Source organism: Rhineura floridana, chromosome 1 (assembly GCF_030035675.1).
Source record: "Rhineura floridana isolate rRhiFlo1 chromosome 1, rRhiFlo1.hap2, whole genome shotgun sequence".
NCBI classification, from domain to species: Eukaryota; Metazoa; Chordata; class Lepidosauria; order Squamata; family Rhineuridae; genus Rhineura; species Rhineura floridana.
Window position 1 is genome coordinate 292069179 of NC_084480.1, and position 22755 is coordinate 292091933.

A 22755-nucleotide genomic window follows, 5' to 3' on the forward strand; every position below is an offset into this window, starting at 1 on the left:
GCTTTTGCTACCTCTTGTGGGAGTTCCATAGTTTAACTATGCACTGTGTGAATGAGTACTTTCTTTTGTCAATCCTGAATCTTCCAACATTTAGCTTCATTGACTGTCCCCAGGTTCTTGTGTTATGAGAGAAGCTTGATCTTCTCACTCTTCACACTGCCAGTCTGAACTTCTGAATATTGTTCTACGTAGAAATTTTTTAAAAGTTGAACTCCATGACAGGGTTACCACAAGAATGTACACTCCAAACAAAGCAAAACATGGAGCCAACCAATGTGTTTTAAATTTTTTATTATAAAGGATAGGAAACCATGTTCCCATTTGTTCAAACTGAGATAAACAGTAAATATCATGCTTGAGTTTTGATATTTCTTTTTCTTTTCTTTAATTTTTTTTTTGTCCTTTGCAATACGATCTACACAATGGCATTCCTGACTTGGAGACTTTTTTTAAAAAAATTACATCTTTTGAGAAGCACCAGAATTTTTGGACATAAATGAAGACTGCTGAAATGAGACAGAAACCAGCAGTATGAAGGAACCACTGAGTAAACAATAGTTGGATAATTTAACCAGCAGAACACAACAAATTAACCCCTTGGGAAGGACTATGCAATGAAGAATACATACGAATACATAAATACAAAAGACCTTCTAAACTGGAGAAACATTGAGCTGTCACAGTTACAAAGAATCCTGTGGAAGCCCCTTAGTCTTCCATGTTTTTGATACAAAACTTATGCAAGTTTCATTCCCATAAATGGAAGCAAGCTGCCCAACAAAGATTAAGAGGATGGATATTTAATTGTATTAAGCACAATGTTAGGAACATTTATTGATAACTTTTATTTCATTAAAAATAGGCTCATCTCAGGAGGCAGATGCTAAGGGTCAGGGAAAGGCTGTGAGATGTTGGAGGTTAACAACTAGCTCAGTTGGTCTCTGTATGTAGAATGAGGAAGAGCACCATCTTGTCCTTTGTCTCTGACAGCTAAATGTCTTGGGCCAGCTCTGCATCGCAGGGCCTCTGGAAAACCATGAACAGCTGTGTCCATTATTGTATATGAAGATAATTGCAGGGGGGTGGCCAAGGATTTACTTGCCTGGAAAAACCAGAAGCTCATCCCCACATATCAGAAGGACATGGACATAGGAATCTGCCTTAATCCAGGGCAGAATATCTGTCCATCTAGCCTAGTATCTACTCTGAATGGCAGCTCAGGGAGACGACTTTCATATCTACCTAATCCTTTGAACTGGAGCTAACAGGTATAGAACCTGGGACCTTCTGCACTGGTCCCTTCCAACTAACAGATGGACAACTCACAGAAAAATATGGGGCAGACAACTCCAGCGGCACAACAGGGAAGATTGCTCCTGAGTAGTGCTGGTAGTCCATGATAGATGATCAGACTGACAAGAACATTAATGAGGAACTGCCCTAACCTGCAGTGTGAAACATCACCAGTATGATAGGTCTTCTTTGTTGTCTCAGTCAGGCCATGCGGACCTGTGACATGCATGTGACACACAACATACATGGAAATGGATCTCTGGCATACATGGGGAGGTATCATAGCAAAAGAATATAAAGGGTTCTCAAGTAGTGGCAAAGAGGCCATGCTAATCTATATAAATGAAACCAAAAGGGAGAAGGTGGGAAAGAACAGATCTGGATGGATACAACTTGGTTTGTACACCCAGGAATCATTATTGTTTCCACATGAAGTCTGAACACTCTCCATGGCTTCTATGGATTATTTGCACTTGTTTAATTTTCTACATTCATAAATACAGAGAACCTATCTCCAAACACAATGAGTGGCTAATCTTTTTCAGGCAAAGGGCCACATTGACCCAAGGTCCACTATCTGGGGGTTGCATGTCAAAGTAGGTGTTGCTGAAATGTAAAGTGGGTGTGGCTAATATTTTTAAAGGATAAATTCAGGGTGTCTTAAGGAATTGACAAAAACTTTTTGGCAGCACAGAATCACAATGGAGGGCCTTTTGGAGAAGTCAGACCATAGCTCAGAAGCAGAGCACATACTGTGCATGTAAAAGGTACCAGATTCAATCCTCGGCATCTCCAGGTTGGCCTGAGAGAGACTCCCATCTAAAATCCTAGAGAGGCACTGCTGGTCAATGTAGATCACTGTTCTTCATATTTGGTCATTGGCTAAGCTGGTTGGGGTTGATGGAAGTTGTAGTTAACAACATCTGGGGACCCACAGTTGAAGAACACTGGTGTAGATAATACTGAGCTAGATGGACCAATAGTCTGACTTTGTATAAGGCAGCTTCCTCTGTATGATACCATTCATACATTGTCTATACACACATGATTCTGAGGTCCAAGTTCACAAGTTTACCCCTGGGCCACATGTCTGTCTGAATGTGTCCACAGTGTGCATCAGGAAGTACACTGGAGAACTGTTACTCAGGAATCAAAACTTTAATGCTAGAATAACCTACTTCCTTACAACTACTGAAGGCCAAGCTTATGTGCATCAATTCTGTTGCATTTTTTAAAAATTGTAGCCAACTGATGAGACATGATCCAGGAGAGTACTTTTAAGTCCAGTTCATTTCAAAAAAGAATGTGCTTAATTTTTCCATTGAAATTAAGATGCTGAACTTTGGCTGCTTTGTGCCCATCCCCTAGTACTTACAATCCATAATTATAATAATTCCATTTGTTGTCCTGTATTTTCTGTTTCACAGCAGTAACTGAAGCACAGCAAAGAACTGCTTAACTTATTTTCAAATTAAGGATGAATAACAGAGAAAAGAAATGAAGGTCTAAAAGCAGTTCAGAAATAATTAACTCTAAAATGTGCACATGCAACAGCAACAAAACACTGCTTAATGAACCAAATCCAGTTGAAATATGTGGTCATGCCATCTGCATACATGCTATATTTATGTGTATTTTTCAAATGAAATTCCATTTGCAAAATAACCTTTTTTTCACCTTTTTTTTTTTAAACTGCTTGATATTCAGACTTTGTTGACAGAGGCCAAAGCTGTAACAGTCAGAAAGAAAAATCCCTGGTTTCTTTTGTTATCATGCCACAAATCCTAGTTGACGGATTATGCCAATTATCAGGATTACCTACATTCTCCCTAGCCATGCAGGGCAATTGACAACTCTCTGCATATTGCTGTTATCATTCTCTGCCACCATGATTCACAGTCTCTTTATTAGGGGCATGTTTCACATTTGAAACAGGCTTAATGAATAATTGCTCCAACATACCATATCAATCCTACATTAAAGAGATGTTATCCATCTAAATTGTGTTTGCTGATAGCAGGCAATGGTGTGAATGACCATCTTTACACTTATTTTAAGGCACATGTACCAATTAAAATAAATATTGGTTGTGCTTTTGCATAGATTCAGTGCCATTTCCATCTCTGACAAAGATCCTTTCCCTACTGATTATGACGTATTTCTGCTTTACAAAATTTCATCTTGTTTGTATCTGATAATTTTGTACAAAGAAAGAAAGAAAAAACCTGCTCAAAGGTATTAGGTTCATTTGTGGCAACTGAACCATAATGTTGTCCACTAAACTGTCATAATAACCATCTTCTCTAGTCCAAGCAATCACATGTCATCTGCATCCTGATGTGTTGGGTGGTGACTTGTGTCCATTTACTGCAGCCTGTGACATGAGATCTGAGTACTGATGGGCTGCTGCCATTTGATGCTTTCAGGGAATCCCCTGACCTTCTGCTTCTGAAGGTTATATATGAAGTTCTTCAGAACAGGGTAGCTATGCTGCACATTGTTCTAGCTTTCACTTGTTAAAAGTCTAATGGCCGGATCATCATAGTTGTGGAACGTAATGAATAACTGGGGCCTTTGAAGTAGTGCCATTTGATTCCATTTATTTTTCCATGGTGCTGTCCAGCAGAGTAGAACATTCCATTGAGATTGGAAGGCCCACAGGCATCAAACCACCAGCCTGAAATCATTAAGAACAAAACAATTAGACCATGCACTAACTAAGCATGCTCACTTTCGTGTGCAACATCAAGCTGGCTAGCAAATGTATAGAATCCAAGTTGATAAAAGCCACTGAGGCAATGGTTTGAGTTTCTTTTTTCTTTTTTACAAAGAAACATTTTGAGTCTGGGACACCATGAACTGGATGAGCAGTTACATGTGCCCAGAGGGACTTTGGGATGGGGTTTCCAAAAAACTAACAGCTCCCAATGCCAAATGGCAAAACAGGCCTGCTTCTCAAAATAAAAGAGAGACAGACAGACAGAGAGAGCAACCATTCCAATGGGTATTGCAAACCCTTGACTGCAGCTAAATACAGAGTTTGGGGTCCTGGCCTGGAGCCAGATATAAGCCTAGAACAAATGGCACTGAGGGTGTTCAGTACCTCCCTCCATTTGTTTTACTTTTGAACATTTATTTTGTATTTGTATTTTGTATTTGACACACAATATCCATGCATTTCTCTCTAAGTTAATAAAGTTGCATGTGTGGAACCATGAATCTGTATTTATTCATGCCCTATATAAGCAAATAGAAAGAAAATGCATTGCCTCTCAGCATATAGAAGTATTTAAAGGTCAAGAATAAATGAACTGTACTAGCATCAAATGAACTGTGTTCCAACACTGGACAGTATTAAATAGTATTACAGTAGGTGACCACCTTGGAATATTAACCCTCTTCCATTAGTTCAAAAGTGCTTTGGCCTTCATAAGAATGTAAGAAGAGCCAGTTGGATCAGGTCAAAGGCCCATCTAGTCCAGCATTCTGTTCTCACGGTGGTGAAACAGATGCCCGTGGGAAGTCCGAAAGTGGGACATGAATGCAACAGCGCTCTCCCCACCTACAATTTCCAGCAACTGGTGGTATTCACAGGCATACTGCCTCCAACAGTGGAGGAAGAATTAGCCTCAAAAACTAAACCACTGCTTCAGAGAGACCCAAAGGCTGACACCCAGTGGCCTTTCCGATCGGTAATGATCCCAGTTTCCTTTTTTTTTAATCGTATAATTTTTTATTTTTTAAAGAAAATAAAATACAAATAAAAAATATACATGCAAAAACAGATGACTTCCGATCTCTTTGATCGGCCGTAACAGATACATATAAAGATACCTTGTTCACTAATAAATTACATAATCTCCTTTTTTCTCAATTAAATAATCTAGTTAATCATCAAATCCCAATATCACCAATTCATTTTCTGTGTCTCACAAAAAACTCAGAAAGAAATCCCAATCTTTGAGAAATGTGACTATTGTTTTTTCTCTCAATAGACACGTCAGCTTATCCATTTCTGCCAGGTCCATTAGTTTTAGTAGCCATTCTTCAATTGTTGGTAATGTTGTATCCTTCCATCTTTGCGCATATAGTAATCTCGCTGCAGTAACCATATATTGAATCACTCTTCCATGATTCCTTTCCAACTGTATGTCCATCAAGCCCAACAAAAAAAGTTCTGGTTTAAATTGAATTTTAAATCTTTAAAATTCTCTGCATTAATTTATATATTTGACTCCAAAACATTTTTGCTTGTTTACATGTCCACCACATATGGTAGAAAGTCCCTTCGGTAATGATCCCAGTTTCCCATTAGCCATTGTCAAACAAAAAGATGCAACTTCAAAAAGTTGTGTCCACCATCCATGTACCAGGAGCCCATTGTTGTGGAAGCCAGGAGTTCCAGGGAGTTTCCTGGTTTGCCTGCCTCTTAAACCAGCCCTGCCTCTGGAGTTAGGATATGCTCATGCTTTCTAACTGGTACTGCCAACCAGCTCAATCTGACCCCGAGGCAAGTTCATGTGGCCCCTGGTGACCCTACCAAATTTTATTCAAGATATGGGAAGTTTATTCAAAATTTCCTCATTATGGAAAGAAAATGTCTTGAAGTTGTAAGAAACAGAGCAATTCTGTACTTTTATGCTACATCTCACTTTTTAGTTTTGTATGTATACAACGTCTATGCAATATGAAAATGTACACACATTTGCATCAAATAACATGCCTGCCCACATGGTAGTCGTGAATGCTAGACGGCTGCACTTTTACTATGTAGCTGGATCGTACAACAAATATGCTTCCAGTGCCCAGATAACTGGAGATTAAAATTTGGTCATGTTTGACTTGCAGCCAAGGATACAGTGTATGCCACAGCTTTGCATGCTGCTGCTATTTTATTATGGCATTGCCCATGCAGCAATGCCAAACCGCTCTATGCTTCCTGTATTAAGTGATGGTGTTTGTACAATGCAGATCTGTGTCTCGGTGGAGCAGCATGGGCTTTGCATACAAGAGCTCCCAATTTACATTCCTGCCTATGGAGTCCCAGAAGAAAGACTGCAATGAGTTACACAGACACTTCCCCCCTCCCCCAGGTTGCTAATAGTGGTTAGCACTAAGACAGGCTGTCACTCACTGGAGAATTCATTAATGTATAGTTTATTACAAATATTTATATCCCACCTTCTCATTTTAAAACAACAACAATCTTTAAGATAGTTTGTTGTTGTTGTTATGTGCCTTCAAGTCGACTACGACTTATGGTGACCCTATGAATCAGTGACCTCCAAGCGCATCTGTCATGAACCGCCTTGTTCAGATCTTATAAGTTCAGGTCTGTGGCTTCCTTTATGCAATCAATCCATCCCTTGTTTGGCCTTCCTCTTTTTCTATTCCCTTCTGTTTTTCCAAGCATAATTGTCTTTTCTAGTGAATCATGTCTTCTCATTATGTGTCCAAAGTAGGATAACCTCCATTTCATCATTTTAGCTTCTAGTCACAGTTCTGGTTTAATTTGTTCTAACTCCCAATTATTTGTCTTTTTCGCATTCCATGATATGCATAAAGCTCTCTTCCAACACCACATTTCAAATGTGTTTATTCTTCTCTTATCCGCTTTTTTCACTGTCCAACTTTCACATCCATACACAGAGATCTGGAATACCATGGTCTGAATGATCCTGACTTTGGTGTTCAGTGATACATGGGACGGAGAAAGGGGGGGGGACCCAGGATGCTGTAGGAAGAAAATGCAGATAAAAAGGTTCCAATGGTTTTATTTGAAAAAGTAAAAAAGCGTGTGCCCAACACGTTTCAGCCACATAAACCTTGGCCTTCGTCGGGGGCTACAACAAATAAACATAAAGTAAATCATTACTTAATCCATATCAAATTGCTATACATATTTTACAACCAAACCATGAGCAGAAAAGGGAACAAACTGCTTACTCACATTTCAAACCATTACTGGTTTCTGCTAGTAGTATGGTATCATCTGCATATCTTAAATTATTGATATTTTCACACCTCCTTCATCTTGGTCCAATCCCGCTTTCTGTATGATATGTTCTGCGTACAGATTAAACAAATAGGGTGATAAAATACACCCCTGTCTCACACCCTTTCCAATTGCGAACCAATTGGTTTCTCCATATTCTATCCTTACAGTAGCCTCTTGTGCAGAGTATAGGTTGCGCATCAGGGCAATCAGATGCTGTAGCACCCCCATTTCTTTTAAAGCATTCCATAGTTTTTCATGATCTACACAGTCAAAGGCTTTGCTGTAATCTATAAAGCACAGGGTGATTTTCTTCTAAAATTCCTTGGTCCGTTCCATTATCCAACGTATGTTTGCAATATGATCTCTGGTGCCTCTTCTCTTTCTAAATCCAGCTTGGACGTCTGGCATTTCTCACTCCATATATGGTAAAAGCCTTTGTTGTAGAATCTTGAGCATTACTTTACTTGCATGGGATATTAAGGCAATAGTTCAATAATTAATGCATTCTCTGGGATCCCCTTTCTTTGGAATTGGTATATATATTGAATGCTTCCAGTCTGTGGGCCATTGTTTAGTTTTCCATATTTCTTGACAAATTTTTGTCAAAATTTGGACAGATTCATTCTCAGTAGCTTGTAGCAACTCTATTGGTATGCCATCTGTTGCTGGTGATTTGTTTCTTCCAAGTATTTTTAGAGCAGCTTTCACCTCACATTCTAAAATTTCTGGTTCTTCATCATATGGTTCCTCCATGAATGAATCTGTCATCCTTGCATCTCTTTTATAGAGTTCTTCAGTGTATTGCTTCCATCTTCCTTTTATTTCATCTCGGTCAGTCAGTGTGTTCCTCTGTTGATTATTCAACATCCCTGCGCTTGGTTTAGAGAGCCATTGTGGTGTAGTGGTTAAGGTGTTGGACTGCGACGAATCCCCACACAGCCATGAAGCTCACTGGGTTACCTTGGGCCAGTCACTGCCTCTCAGCCTCAGAGGATGGCAATGGAAACCCCTCTGAATACCGCTTATCATGAAAACCCTATTCATAGGGTCGCCATAAGTCGGGATCGACTTGAAAGCAGTCCATTTCCATTTTTCATGCTTGGTTTAAATTTCCCTTTCATTTCTCTAATCTTTTGGAATAGGGCTCTTGTTTTTCCCTTTTTGTTGTCCTCTTCTATTTCTATACAATAACCATTGTAATAGTTCTCTTTGTCCCAAGGTACTAGTCGTATTGTTGCATTTAGGGTTCTGACCGTGTTTCCATTGCCTTTTGCTTTTGCTTTCCTTCTCTCTTTAACCATTTTAAGAGTTTCTTCAGTCATCCATTGGGGTCTTTCTCTCTTTTAAACTAGAGGTATTGTCTTTTTGCACTCTTCCCTGATAATGTCTCTTGCTTCACTCCATAGTTCTTCTGGTTCTCTGCCAATGAAATGTAAAGCCTCAAATCTGTTCCTTATTTGATCTTTATATTCTTCTGGGATGTTATTTAAATTGTATTTTGGCATTATGATTGCTTTGTTCTTCTTCTTTAGCCCTACTCTGATTTTCAATACGACCAGTTCATGATCTGTGATCTGTACTGCAGTCTGCTCCTGGTCTTGTTTTTGCAGAAAGTATGGAACTTCTCCATCTTCTGTTACCAATTACATAATCAATTTGGTTCCTATATTGACCATCTGCTGATGTCCACGTGTACAGTCGTCTCTTCGGTTGCTCAAAAAATGTGTTCGCAAGAAACAAATTATTGGCTTCACAGAATTCAATAAGCCTTTCTCCTGCTTTATTTCTGTCTCCTAAGCCCCATTCCCCCACAATTCCTAGTTCTTCTCTGTTCCCTATTTTTGCATTCCAGTCACCCATGATTATCAGAACATCTTGTTTTGGTGTGTGATCAACTTCCTCCTGTACTTCTGCGTAAAACACCTTAAAATCATCAGTGATTCAGTGCAGACAGAAGACCTAAGTTCAACCCTTGGCATTTCTAGTTAACATGATCTCAGTTTTACACTGAGCACTGGATGGCCACCTTAAGGCCAATAACAGAGTGGCCCGATATTGTCAGTGTAGTACTGAGCTAAATAGAGCAATGTTTCTGACCTGGGAAAAGGCAGTTTCCATTGTTTGCAGAGCCACACTACCCAAGACACCAGTGACTGAATCTAGATATTACACATGCATGCACACATGCACACACACTGTTGTTACTGACTAAGTATTTTTTTAAATTAGCCCTGTTAATTTTATATATGCAATTTAAATTGTGAAACAACTGTATGGATTTTTGGTTGGGAAGCTTGCTTCTTTCATAAATTAAGAAGCATAAATGCTCCGGGTCAGATGGGGGTGGGGGAATCACAAAATGTACTTCTTGAAGACATAAAATTATGTGAACTCAAATTTTGCCCTCTGCAGATTTTTTTTTTACTGTTTAAATATTTGTAGCCAAACTTTAAAGAGGTAAACATGGCCAAATAAATCATTCAGAAACACACATTTACAGACTCTTATTGTTGATGGCACTGAAAAAAATTTAACTAGAACAATCTAAATTTGCCTTAATTAGAATGCAGGGAAGTAGCATATCATTTTACTAGCATAGCTTGGGCAATGCAGAACTTGTGAGAGGATGCATACAGGGTAAAAATCATTAGAATGTTGGTTTTTGTTCTTTAAGTTTCTAGTCCTTTGGAGAGTAAGAAATACCTTGAAAATCTATCTGCATTTTGAGCTCCACTATTTCACTGTACAGTGATTTGAGAGGCACCAACAAACACCAAAGACTTTACATAGTTTTTAAGGCTTCAATCCAATGCACAGTAAGTTCCATTTTACTCGGTGGGGCTTAATTCTGAGTAGGAATAGAAAGGATGGATTGCACTGTATATCTGTTTGTCAGATGCCTTACTGAGGCTGCAGTCCTAGCCCCACTTACTAAAGAGTAAGCCCAGTTGAATCCAATAGTATTTACTTTTATGTAGACATGATTAGGTTTGCCCTGTAATGTTGTTACCTGCATTGATACAGTAGTATATATGAAAAAATAGAATGGTGCACTTTCTAACCTTCCTTTCTTTCTACTTCAAACCCACCTTTTCTTTGAAGCTTTTGTTTTACTTCCTTAGTTTTAGGTATGTTCATAGGCATGTTCATATGCATAGCATCTCAGAGTTGGAAGAGACTTTGAAGACCATCCAGTGCAACCCCATGGTTGTTCCCTCTTTTATAAAGGCTTGACTGGCCTCCACTAGCAGTTGGGCATTTAGTGTTGCCTGTCCCATGTAGAGGAACATATTTCCAGCAGAGATTCATCAGATACCCTCACTTTTGATTTTCAGGTGTCTTTTGAAGATCTTTGTACATAGGCAGCCCTATACAAGCATTCACATATTTTTTATTAGCTAGTCTTCTTTATGATCATTTTATACTGTATATTTTTGCTGTATATAACTGCCTTGTTACATTGTATGACAATTACTTTTATAAATAAATAAATACACTGGTTTCACCCACCCTCTCACCCTGCCTTTCTATTGCTTCTTAATTCCACTCCTTTTCTTCCTCTTTTCTCTCCCCTCCCCTTCACTGAAAAAAAGTTAGATTGTAACCCCCTTGGGGCAGGGACTTACCATGTACATCAATGAGAATAAAATAATGATAGAAATGAAGCACACAGAAAGTGTTCTAAATTTAATATGGACTTTTCTTCCCCCACCTCACATTTCTTTCCACTTCCCTTTCTCTCCTTCCCAACTTGGTTCCAAGTAAAAAAATAAGGGACATATGAAACTCCTGCAGGAAATTTTACCAGACTTTCCAAACTTCTTTGGGCTTCCCTCAAAAGCTGTCAGAGAGGTCACCTGAAAAGGAATCTCCCTCCCCCATTAGCTTTGAATTTCAGTTTAGGTGAAGTTTCAGTGGTAATTCTAAGAGCCAAACTAAATAGCATGTGGGAGATCTGTGGCGGGATCTCCTGCAGTCTTTTTCTTTGGTTAAATCAGCCACTGAGGAGGCAATTTGACTCGAACTTACAATGCTGAGGAGGGGATATTAATCTCTTCCCCTAACCCAAGATTCTGCACCCCCATTGGAAACTGCTATTTACTGTAGCTATGGTGAGAAGAAAAGACATCTATAATATTGAATATCAGCCCTATTATACCACTTTAACTGTCATGGATAGTCTTGGGAATGGTAGTTTGTTAAGGGTGCTGACCTCACAATGCTACAGCACCCTTAACAAACTACAGTTCCCAGGATTCTCCATAACTCTTAAAGTGGTTTGAGAGTAGGGTTGCCAGGTTCATAGCCTGAGACTGATCCTGTATCTTTAGGAGAAGAGAAAGTCAGCCAAGTGCAGGTGTTCTTGCAACTCCGTAATGGGAAAAACCACAAGGTGAAATTCTCCCTCCCCCCTCCACAACTTTTAAAGATACAGAAGACCTCTTGGTTGCCAAGCCCGGCCTCCAAGAGGTCTTCTGTATCTTTAAAAGTTGTGGAGGGAGAAGGGAGAATTCCACCTTGTGGTTCTTCCCATTACAGTGTTGCAAGAGCACCTGCACTTGGCTGACTTTCTCTTCTCCTAAAGATACAGGATCAGTCTCAGGCTATGAACCTGGCAACCCTGTTTGAGAGTGCTTTAAATGTATAGTGTGGATATGGCTTCTCTCTATTGGCAAGAGCAGCTTGGGAGCATTTTAAGCTGAGAAAGGTCTTGAGGGAAAGGGCTGTGCTTCTCCTCCAGCAAGTCATGGCTGCTTTTGGCCAAAAAATATATATCATGGGTCACTCATGTCACATCTCATTTGGCCTTTAGATAAATTCTTGCTGCCACAAAGCACAATACAGAAGGACCTCTGGGCCCCATCTGCATGATACATTTAAAGCAGCATTATACCACTTTAAACAGACATGACTTTCTGCAAAGAATCTTGGGAACTGTAGTTTGTTAAGGGTGCTGAGAATGTTAGGATCCTGCAGATACCATCTTATCAGGAGGTCCGTCCCGCACAACATAGGAAGCACACCTTTAGTGTTGTGGCACCCTTTGGAATTCACTCCTCTTAAACATTAGACAGGCGTCATCTCTGTTGTCTTTTCAGCACCTACTGAAAACCTTCTTCTTTCAACAAGCCATCTAGGTAAGTAGAGACCTTATCACTGTCTGCATCTAATTTTTTGTGCTTTTTTTAAAAAGATGTTTTAAAAGATTTTCTGGCTTTAAGATGTTTTGTTTTTAAAGATGTTTTAAGAGGTTTTGTTTTTAAGATGTTTTACAATGTTTTTAGTGTTTTATTGCCTGTTTGGCTTTTGGGAGAAAGGGCAGGATAGAAATAAAATAAAACAAAATAACAGGTGTCTCCTAACAACCCTCAACAAACTACAGTTCCCAAGATTGTTTATGGAAAGCCATAACTTTAAAGTGGTATAATACTACTTTAAAGGAATAGTGCACTTGAGGCCAGAGATACTTAAGCAAAGCAACACATGGGATGCATAGCTTTAATCATTACAAAAGGAGCTCATCCACACTGCGATTTAGCGTGTGTCTGGTAGGCAAGCAGAAGCTAGAATGCAGTTTTTCTCTTTAAATTCGTATCAACCCAATCCAATTATAATGCAAAAAGTAAAGGAAAAATCATCTCAGCTTTGCTGCACTCCTCAGTGTAGGTGCTTTGCTTTGATTTTTTTTAGTGGGTGGGCTCTCTTATACCCCATTGTCTGCTCCCTCTCTCTCTGCAGCCCCCAAAAGCTGCTGCAGCCACTGCTTACTTCGCCTTTTACTCACTCCCCCCTCTAATCAGTTTCATATAGTTTCATGTCAATTGCACCCCAACCTTCTCCCTGCTTCAGCTGGGAGAGGCCTACAATTGACAAGAAACAATGAAACTGACAAAAAACCCTCCCCCTGTCCATTAGCAATATTGGTACTCTGGAGGGAGCAAACATATAAAATTGGGGGCGGGGCCACAAGGAAACAATGATACTAAACCTGTCCAGAGGTACTTGTGTGAAAGGAAAACAGCAGATTAGAAGCTACCATTGAGCAAGGTGTGGACCTTGAAAAGCTATTGTGATGGTAAAAACAGCTTCTTTAGTACAAAGTTAGGCTCCAAAGTCTCTTTTTTCAAAGAGACATTTACCAGGACAGCATTTTTAGGGTCATGGTTGAGGGCTAATAATAAAATAGATCGCCCTCTCCCAAAAGGGAAGGAAGTCAGCCACCACCTTTTGTTCCATTGTAACTAGAGATTGCAATATGTGCAGCAACACAGCATCTGTGAACCTGCTGGAATCATCCACAGGGGAGCCCTAGGAAAGCCAAGTAACAATCAAGATGAGCACACATAGCTATGGCGTTCAAAGTTTGGTGTTCATCCATCTCTGGATATGCAGAGGAATTAAACATGAAATCCTTTATTGTAGGCAGAATGTACTTCCCATGTAGCGCATGCATTGTGTCAGCAGATTTGGTCCTCTGCACTCTGTCTGAAGGAAAGGAGCCCTTGTTTTTTAACCAGTGGGTGCATTAGTAACAGCGATTAGCACATTGCTCCAAGGTTTATGCTACTCTGTGTTTTTAGACCAGAATGAATTTACTTGTATAGCAATTTCTTATATTTTTTGAACAATACTTTGTAGGCTTTCCCCCACTGAAGTAACACTTCATAATGAAATCTTTGGGGAAGGATCATTGCCAAATACATTCTGGCATTCTGCTATTTTGATACAGTTGACCTCTCTTTGATTACAAAGCTATACCTAAGGGGCTAATAACCAAAGAAAAAGAAAGCAGCACAGCTGATGTTTGACTGTAACAAGAGCATAATCTTGTAGAAATTTAAGACAAAACTAAACATGGAAAAACCTAATCCTCATTTTTTTTCCAGAACTGAGACTGGAACACTTAAGCGTCTCTCAGCTCCGTTTACGCTGTCAAGAGTATGGACCAGAAAGTTGGTATCCATTACCATTTTACTTCACAACAACCATCATTGCATGAAAGACAGACTTTCTTTGGGGAATTTTTTTTATTTCTGAGCAAGGCAACCTAAACACTGTACAATCCCAAAGCAGCACAACATGACAGACTACCTAAATCAGGAACAATCTGCTAAAGTACATACCACATTTAAGGACTCCCAGCTGTGAATTGTGAAGTCTCTTTTATAGGGTATTGGAGACGCATCTATTACAATTGATCTATGTGGTCCACTTCACACATACATGTTATTTATCACTTCTTGACTGCTGCATCAAATAATTACTTGTTTGTTTGGATGAGCCATCACAGTTTAATCCCCACAGACAGTGCAATGCCAACTCAAACAAAACTTTTCAGTGAAGATGCTTCACACATTCAACAGAGAACTATCAAGTGATATATATGTATGTCTGAACCAGGACAAAAGTCAGTAAAAGTGCAGAAGCAGGCCCCAGGATACTAACTTCCTCCTGTTCTGGCTGCTTCCTGGCTGCAGGCCAGGCCTCCAGAAATTCCTCATGGTTTCAAGTGTTTAAAAGTTGCCATTGCCTCAAAGGTTTGATTTCTGCTAAATAATAACCGTAACTCATTTCTGGAGAACAATGTGAGGAACTTTCTCCTTAATGCTACTATTTATTTATTTCTTATATTTATTTCCTCCAAGGAGCTCAAGGTGGTATACAACCCTGTGAAGTATGTTAGGCTGAGAGAGGGTGACTGGCTCAAGGTCACCCAATGAGTTTCATGGCTGAGCGGGGATGTGAATCCTGGTCTCCCAAGTCCTAGTCCAACACACTAACTGTTATACCACACTGGCTCAACACTCATGGTACTATGCCCAGCCCACCAATAGTAGCTTATCAGATAACTGCATAAATACAATGGAAGCAAATGGGAGTGCAGCCGGTTAATTATTCCACATCCTAATTACAGCTACCTCTCCTACAAATCCCTGCATTTTTTTTCTCATATAGCTAAGGGTGTGGTGATTGACTAACCAAGATTGCAATCAGTTTCTGAGCTAGTCAATTTCACTCCTAAAAATACATTGTTCTTCCAGAATACTTCAATATAACGGCATATTTCCGTATTGTTGTATCTCTTGTTCTTGGATTTAGTTGTCCGATCATTCTAGAGTTGTTGTTGATTTTGATTTTATTGTGTTATAAACACTTCAAATATTGTTATGGCCAATGGTTTCAATGATAAACACTTATTCATTCATGCCACAAATTATACTGACCTAAAACAATCATAGCTTTTTTTAACGGAGGTGTGGGGGGAAAGTAGTAAATAACTTTGAGTTTCTAACCCCCTTCTTCTGTTTAGATTGCTAGTCAAGGATCTGCTAGTTTTAATTCAATATTCCTAACGAACTAACTAAAAATGAACGAACTAACGAACTATATATATATATATATATATAGGAGCCACAGCATCTTTCACAATTTTTGTTTTCAAGCTGGTTTCTGTCTTTCTGTTTCTGAGACAGAGACTTCCACAGCTGGAGATAGGATATTAGGTAGTTTGTCAATCCATCCAATAAAATATATATTTTGGGATGATGATGGACTAGTTCACACATGTCTATACACCCCTGGAGTTCTATTCTGTATGAGAAGACTGGTATCTAGAGCTGTGGACTGACCAGTGAAAATTCCTTTTTCAGGTGAAAATCATATAGTGTGAGGACTGTGATGACTCACTGACACATACATTGATGGGCTTCAAATCCCATCAGCCCCAGCCAACATGGTCAATGGTCAGGGATGATGGGAGCTGGAGTCCAGCAACAACTGGAGGGCCAACCATTCCCCATCTTTGTTGTAATTCAAGAGGCAATGTAAAACATAATGATACAATGTCCTTCAACTGTATTCCTACAGGCATAACTCTATGGACTTTGGCCCTATACCTTTGTATAAGCTGTGTATGATCATTAACAGGAGTTGTTGACAGGATGGATTATCTGCAAACAACAACAACACATTCATTTAACTGGGAGAATGGGGAAGGTTCAGATGTAATGGTACACCACAGTTTAGCATCACATACATGCGCCTCAGGCTTGTGTGCTCCCCTATCACCTTCTCCTCTGGTATGGCTGGGAGGAGACTGGATGCATCTGCTTCCATTTAAAACAGCTGCGTTCTGAACATTTGTGTCCAAACCTGGGCAAACTGTGATTAATTATAACTATCCAAAGAAAAATGAAATTTGATCCTGGCTTCTTTGGATGAACCATAGTTAAAACTGATCACAGTCCTTGGCTTGGACAAAATGACAAACTGCAGTTAGTTTGAAATGGAAGATGTTTCTGATCTTCTTTCAGCTGCTCCAGAGGAGGAGATAGGCGGGGGGCAGGCTAATGGTAAACTATAGTTTCACATTATGTCTGACCCTGGTCAGTGGGTTCTGGCCAGAGACAGAGAGGCATACCTCTTAATGACAACAAGGGGACTTAAATGCAGTTCTATCTCAACAATAGTGCAGCTAAGATTTCATTAGATTTTGAATTGAGTTTTATTTAGCTGATTCACCAGCCAGGTTCCATCAGCCTCTGGACATGGGAAATCTGACACTCCCTCTGACCCCTGCCCTTCCAGAAAGTCACTAATATTGCAGCTTCTATGTTAATGGAGATGTGCACACAGAAAAAGTATACTATAGCAGTAGATTAGTACCCCTCCCTCTCCTCCCATGTGTGAAGATGTTCATGAACATGCCATCACAGCAAAGCATGCTCTGTGTGTGTATGTACGGGGTGACAGGCAGTCCATTTTAACACTGGGGATTGGTCCATTAGGAAGAATGGGGCACTGCCCCACCAGCCTTAGTCTGCCTTCAGCTAGCCTGCCTTCCACCTTATAGCCAGTCCAGGGGGCACAACAGCTTCCTCTTCCTTGGTTTCAGTGTTTTCCTTTTAGAACTCAGCAGGCAGAAAGAGGATAGGGACAAAACTAGAATTAGCTACCTGTCATTGGCTCTGTTTCTACCTGCTGTGGCTCTGTCTGCCTTCTGCCTTGCAAGTTCCAATGGGCGGCAGCCACCACTGCATTTTAAGCTTATTTAAATATATAAACAAATATCCTTAAATATTATCTTATTTTAATAATGCATGTGCTCAAAGCTTGCACAGATGCCCCCCCCCGCAGTGGAAAAGACATGTTTTGATGGTCCAGTGCAGATTGTAAACCTTTTTGGAAACAAACAGCTCTAGTTTTGTGATCTGTATACACTCTAGAGCACTGTTGGTAATTATAATGATCGTAACAGGTCAACCAAAGCTGCATCAAGGAACCTTTTGTATCCTGTTGCAAACATCTGAGTCAGGTATGCCAGTACAAAGCCACAGACTGTGGTAGGCCTACCTGCCCTAAATCCTACTTGGCCTTCCATAATTATCTAATTCAATTCCATCCAGTCTTTCAAATGATTGCATAAACAGCATACAAACATTTTAGATTTAATAAATGGAGCACTAGTTATAAGGATCAGAGCATTTACTAGGGTTTTGGTATATAGCTTTAATGTTTGGCCAAACTTGAAGCCCACCATTCCACATCATGTTGAGGAGACAAAATCTCCTGGGTCCTTGTTATTCAAGAAGGGTCTCCCTCCTAGCCAGCTGATAAAGACAGCAGCAGTAGGAGTGTGACCAATGTAACGATATATGCAAGGCAAACAGATTCTCTGGGCATATTTCACTAAATACATCTGCCCGGGCCCTGAGATCCTCAGGAGAGGCCCTTCTCTCAATACCTACGTCCTCACAAGCACGACTAGTGGGGACATGAGATAGGGCCTTTTTGGTGGCTGCCCTGAGGCTTTGGAACTCCCTTCCTAGGGAAGCAAGAATGGCCCCCTCCTTGCAGTCCTTCTGTCGGCAAGCAAAGACTTTATTTCAACAAGCTTTTGGAAGTGAAAGGTGTTAAGGACAGGACTTGAAGGGTGCTGCATTGCTATTGTCTAATTGTATTATTTTAAACTGAGTTTGAATTACTTTAACTATGTATGAATGGTTTTAACACTGTATATAGTTTAATTCAATTTTAATCTAGACTTTTGTATGTGCGCTTTTATCTGGAAGCCGCCGTGAGTTCCAGTTTTGGAAAAAGGGCGGGGTAAAAATAATGATAATAAATAATAAATAAATAGTTTTATACATATTTACATGTCTTGTTCACCCCCAAGGAATTCTGGTGAGGATTCTGAGAATTCTTCCGTCAAGATCCTCTAGCTTGCCTCACAGAACTATGTTTCCCAGAGTTTTCTGTAAAGAGGGTATGCCTGTTTCATTACCTGAAGCACGGTTTTGATAAGCCGTCCCAAGAACACCTAAGGTTGTATCCAGTGCTAGTCCTACTCAGGATGGATCTGCTGAAATTAGTAAACTTAGGCCCATCAATTTCAACAAACCTTCTCTGAGTAAATCATAGTTGGAGACAACCCATTGGCAGCAATTATCAGACTATCTACACTGGGAGTTCTTACTGAAATAAATGGAACACCTCTTGACTAACTGGCATGAGGACTTATGCCCAGAAATGCTATTTCTCTCATGCCTTTTTGAGTTGGTCATAAGAATATAAGAGCATAAAAAGAACCTATCTGGTCCAGCATCGTGTTCTCACAGTGGCTAACCAGATGCCTATGGGAAACCCATAAGCAGGACCTGAGCATGAGAGTACTCTCCCCTCTTGCGGTTTCCAGGAAGTCATGCTGCTTCTGACTGTGGAGGAGGAGCATTGTTAGTAGCCATTGATAGCCTTATGGTCCATGTACTATTTGTCTAGTCCTCTTTTAAAGCCAACAGTGGTCCTGTTCTACTGAGAAATGCTTCCCAGAATCAAAGAGCTGGAAGGAATCTCAAAGGTTATTTAGTTCAGGGGTTCCTAAAACTGTGGTCCATGGACATGCTTCATTCAGATGGCTCGTGGTGCGTCTGTGGATTTGTGTTGGAGCTGGGAGATAGCACATCCATCGCACTAGATATTCATACTGATTTTTAATCATATTTTAATGGCTTCTTTTATTTCTTATATTGCATTTCATTGTGCTACATTTTGAATTCTATGGAAATCAAACAGCATCTAGTGCAGCACATTACAATTGCTACAACAAACAGACAAGACTTTGAATGGTTTGCCAAGACGCGCAGACATTTTCAAGTGGTCTGCGTGTGTGTGCGTGTGTAAGTCTGGGAACCACTGATCTAGTTCAATCTCTTGCTGATGTAGGATATCTGTTGCTACAGCATCCCTGATAGGTGGCCATCCAGCCTCTGCTTAAAAACCTTAACTAAAGAGAGTCCATCGCCTTCAGAGGCCGAGCCTTCCACTACTGAACAGCAGATATTGTTGGGAAGACCTTCCTAATGTTTAGTCAAAATCACATTGTAGTAAGTTGAACCCACTGGTTTGGATCCTATCCTTTGAAGCAATATAAAACAAATTTGATCCAACTATGTGGCAACTCTTCACAAATCTGAAGACAGCTATCATATCTCTTCTTAATCATCTCTTCTCCATGCTAAACATACCCAAGTCCTTCACTCTTCCTCATGGGATTTTGACTTCAAAACATTTAATAACAGTACAGAATAAATTTGTGATTTTCCAGTTACAGTTTTTATCTCTGATTATTTCAGTCTCCATCTCTGATTATCTCCTTTGTTATTTGCTACACATAAAATATTCTGCTCATCTCGCAGAGACTACACAATCCCTCAGACTGTCAAGATAGCTACAATACTTGTGTATATTTCATATAATTTATAATCAAAAGGCTGTCTATGGGGTTGCCAAGACCAACAGAAAGTCTGATAAAGTTTTCTACTGTCCAAGATACAATTATTTTACAAGATGAATTATTTTTATTACATTGTTATCACAACCACTTTTTGTTATCAAACAGTGTGTTGTGACAAAAAAAATTAAATGCATCTTTCTAAATTCCAGTGTTGTGAAGCATTTGAAGTGCTATCTCACAGAAAGCTGATTGTACATTGCAAATCCATGAAAAAATGCCCCACTATATCCTATTTAGAGATGTTCAATTAGTAGTACCGGACCTGAAACAATGACTCAAGCATCATTAGTCATACAGCTGGCAAAAAAAGAGAGAGAGTAAAATATGTCCTTATATGTCCATTTAATTTTTTTTACTTGGAAGCATTCCACATGGAATTACTAGCATCCTAAAAGGTTAGGATCACCTTGGTTGATGAGCATCTTGGTTGCTGACTCAACATGCCCAACGAATCTCCTACTGGAAGCTATCAATACATTAGCAGTACCTGCTTGTTTCAGCACTATAAACAATTCACCAATAGGCAAAAAAATATTGTAGTTTAAGAACATATCTATAGCCAACAGATATTTCTACCAAACTTTAAAAAGCAGGGAAATTGGGCAGCTGTAGTGAATGCACCACGGGAGCAGGAGACCTGACCTCCTCTCTGAGAAATTGTCCTGCCCTACAAATTTGTAAAAATGCAAAAATCCAATCCACTTCCTGTGTAGCTTGGAAGAATTTGGTAACATGGGCCTCTGAGCATATGGTGAATGGTGGCAACACCTGCCATCTCCAAAAATGGAGAATTACATTTTTTGTATGTTTGTTGGTTTTCTTCTTACTTTGCTTCTTTCCTGTGTTATTGCTAATTCTACAGAGAATCCAACCTAGAAAATTATATTTCTCTCATTATTCATCTTAGAAATCTGTGTCAAATTTATTTTTATTAATTTTTATTAACTTTTATTTATTTCAAAGCCTTTTTATTGGTCAATGTCACATGATGGTGAAGACAGCCTTTTGTGTTTCAAATTGGAGATTATGTTCCATTTTGGGTTTATTAACAGTTGAATCTGGAACTGCAGTTTGATGTAAAATTAGACTGATGACAATAGGTTGCTACTTAAGCAATGACTCTAGCTGTTGAAAAAACAAACTTAGCCTGCCCAAGCTGCATTCAAGCTGCTATGCTTAAACCACTCCATTTAAGGAAAGGTGGGCATGGTCAATTAAAAATATACACCACACCTAGAATTTTGCTAGAATGTTTTTCACTTCCCACTGTTTTATCTTGTGCAAACTGAGACACTCCTCATGTCCATTTGGCGACTATTCTGCAGAATAGTCAGTGCCATTATTCTATAATTGGTTTTGGAGGTTTTTAGTGTACATTTTGCAAAGTGTTGCTGTACATATTCACAGAAACAGAAGCAAAAGAAAATGATTTACTATAGGAAAATTCACATAAATTGCAAAGTAGATCAAACATATTTAAAGTGACTATCTGAAAGATATCAGCTGTCTTAATATTGTTGTTTCCTCCCTGCTAAAACAAATCAGCACAGCACATGTCTTGCTTCTGTTATTTGGGCTGATAGCAGGAGTTGCTACCACTCACCATATGCTCAGAGAACATTTTACCAGATTCTTCCAAGCTACACAGGAAGTGCATTGGACTGTGAAAGACCAACACAAATTGTGTTTGCAATTTTACAAATTTGTAGGGCAGTACAATATCTCAGAGAGGAGGTCAGGTCTCCTGCTCCCCTGGTGCATTCACTATAGCTGCCCAATTTCCCTGTTATCTGTTGGCTATATGTACGTTCTTAAACCGCAAGGTGTTTTTTTTTCCTATTAGTGAATTTCTCTGCTTTTAAATCTGGGAGGTAAGAAATGGGATCCTGTGCAAAGTTTACTGAGAATGGATTGATCATTTGCATGGTTATTGAGTTCAATGTGATTTATTCCCCGGCAATCATGCTTAGGATAGGTGAAACTGACTGGGTGGATGGGGAGGGGAGGAGGAGGAAGGGGAGGGGGAGGGGAGGAAGAGTGAGGGGAGGAGGGGGATGGGAGGGGGAGGGGAGAAAGAGGGCAGGTTTGATCATTTGCATGCTTATTGAGTTCAGTGGGATTTACCCCCATGCAATTATACTTAGGATAGGTGAAACTGACCATGTGGGAGGAGTAGAAGAGGGAGGGAGGGCTGGAGTGGGCAGGGGAGGACAAAGAAGGAAGAGAGGAGGGGAGGAGGAAGGGAAAGGAGAGGAGAAGGAGAAAGGGGGAAGGAGAGGAGAGAAGGGGAGGGAAAATGCAGGTCTCATCATTTGCATGATTATTGAGTTCAATAGGATTTATTCCCGTGCAATCATGCTTAGAATAGGTAACACTGACCATGGAGGAGGAGGGGACTGGAGAGGGAAGGAGGGGGGATTGGAAGGAGATGGTGGGTGAAGGAATGGGGCGGGAAGGGGCAAAAGGGAGGGGATAGGAGGGAGGAGGAGGGAGCAAGTTTGATCATTTGCACACTTTTTGAGTTCAGTGGGATTTACTCCTGTACAGTCATGCTTAGGAAAAGTGAAACTAACCTGGGGTAGGGGGAAGAGAGAGAGAAGGGGGGAAGGGGGAGAGAAGGGCAGGAAGGGTAGGGGTAGGGAGGAAGAGGGAGGGAGGGGAGGAGGGAGAG

At 40.0% G+C, this 22755-nt stretch overlaps 1 protein-coding gene across 6 annotated transcripts in view; it reads right to left on the reverse strand.

Annotated features, from left to right (window-relative positions):
• Window positions 1-322: 322 nt before the first annotated feature.
• Window positions 323-22755, reverse strand: part of ANGPT1 (angiopoietin 1) — a 220730-nt gene continuing 198297 nt past the window's right edge. For all 6 annotated transcript variants that reach the window (XM_061605061.1, XM_061605071.1, XM_061605080.1 and 3 more), the window contains exon 9: window positions 323-3970. In XM_061605061.1, coding sequence (XP_061461045.1) covers window positions 3810-3970 — 161 coding nt within the window. In that variant the 3' untranslated portion in view covers window positions 323-3809. The remainder of the gene's footprint in view (window positions 3971-22755) is intronic.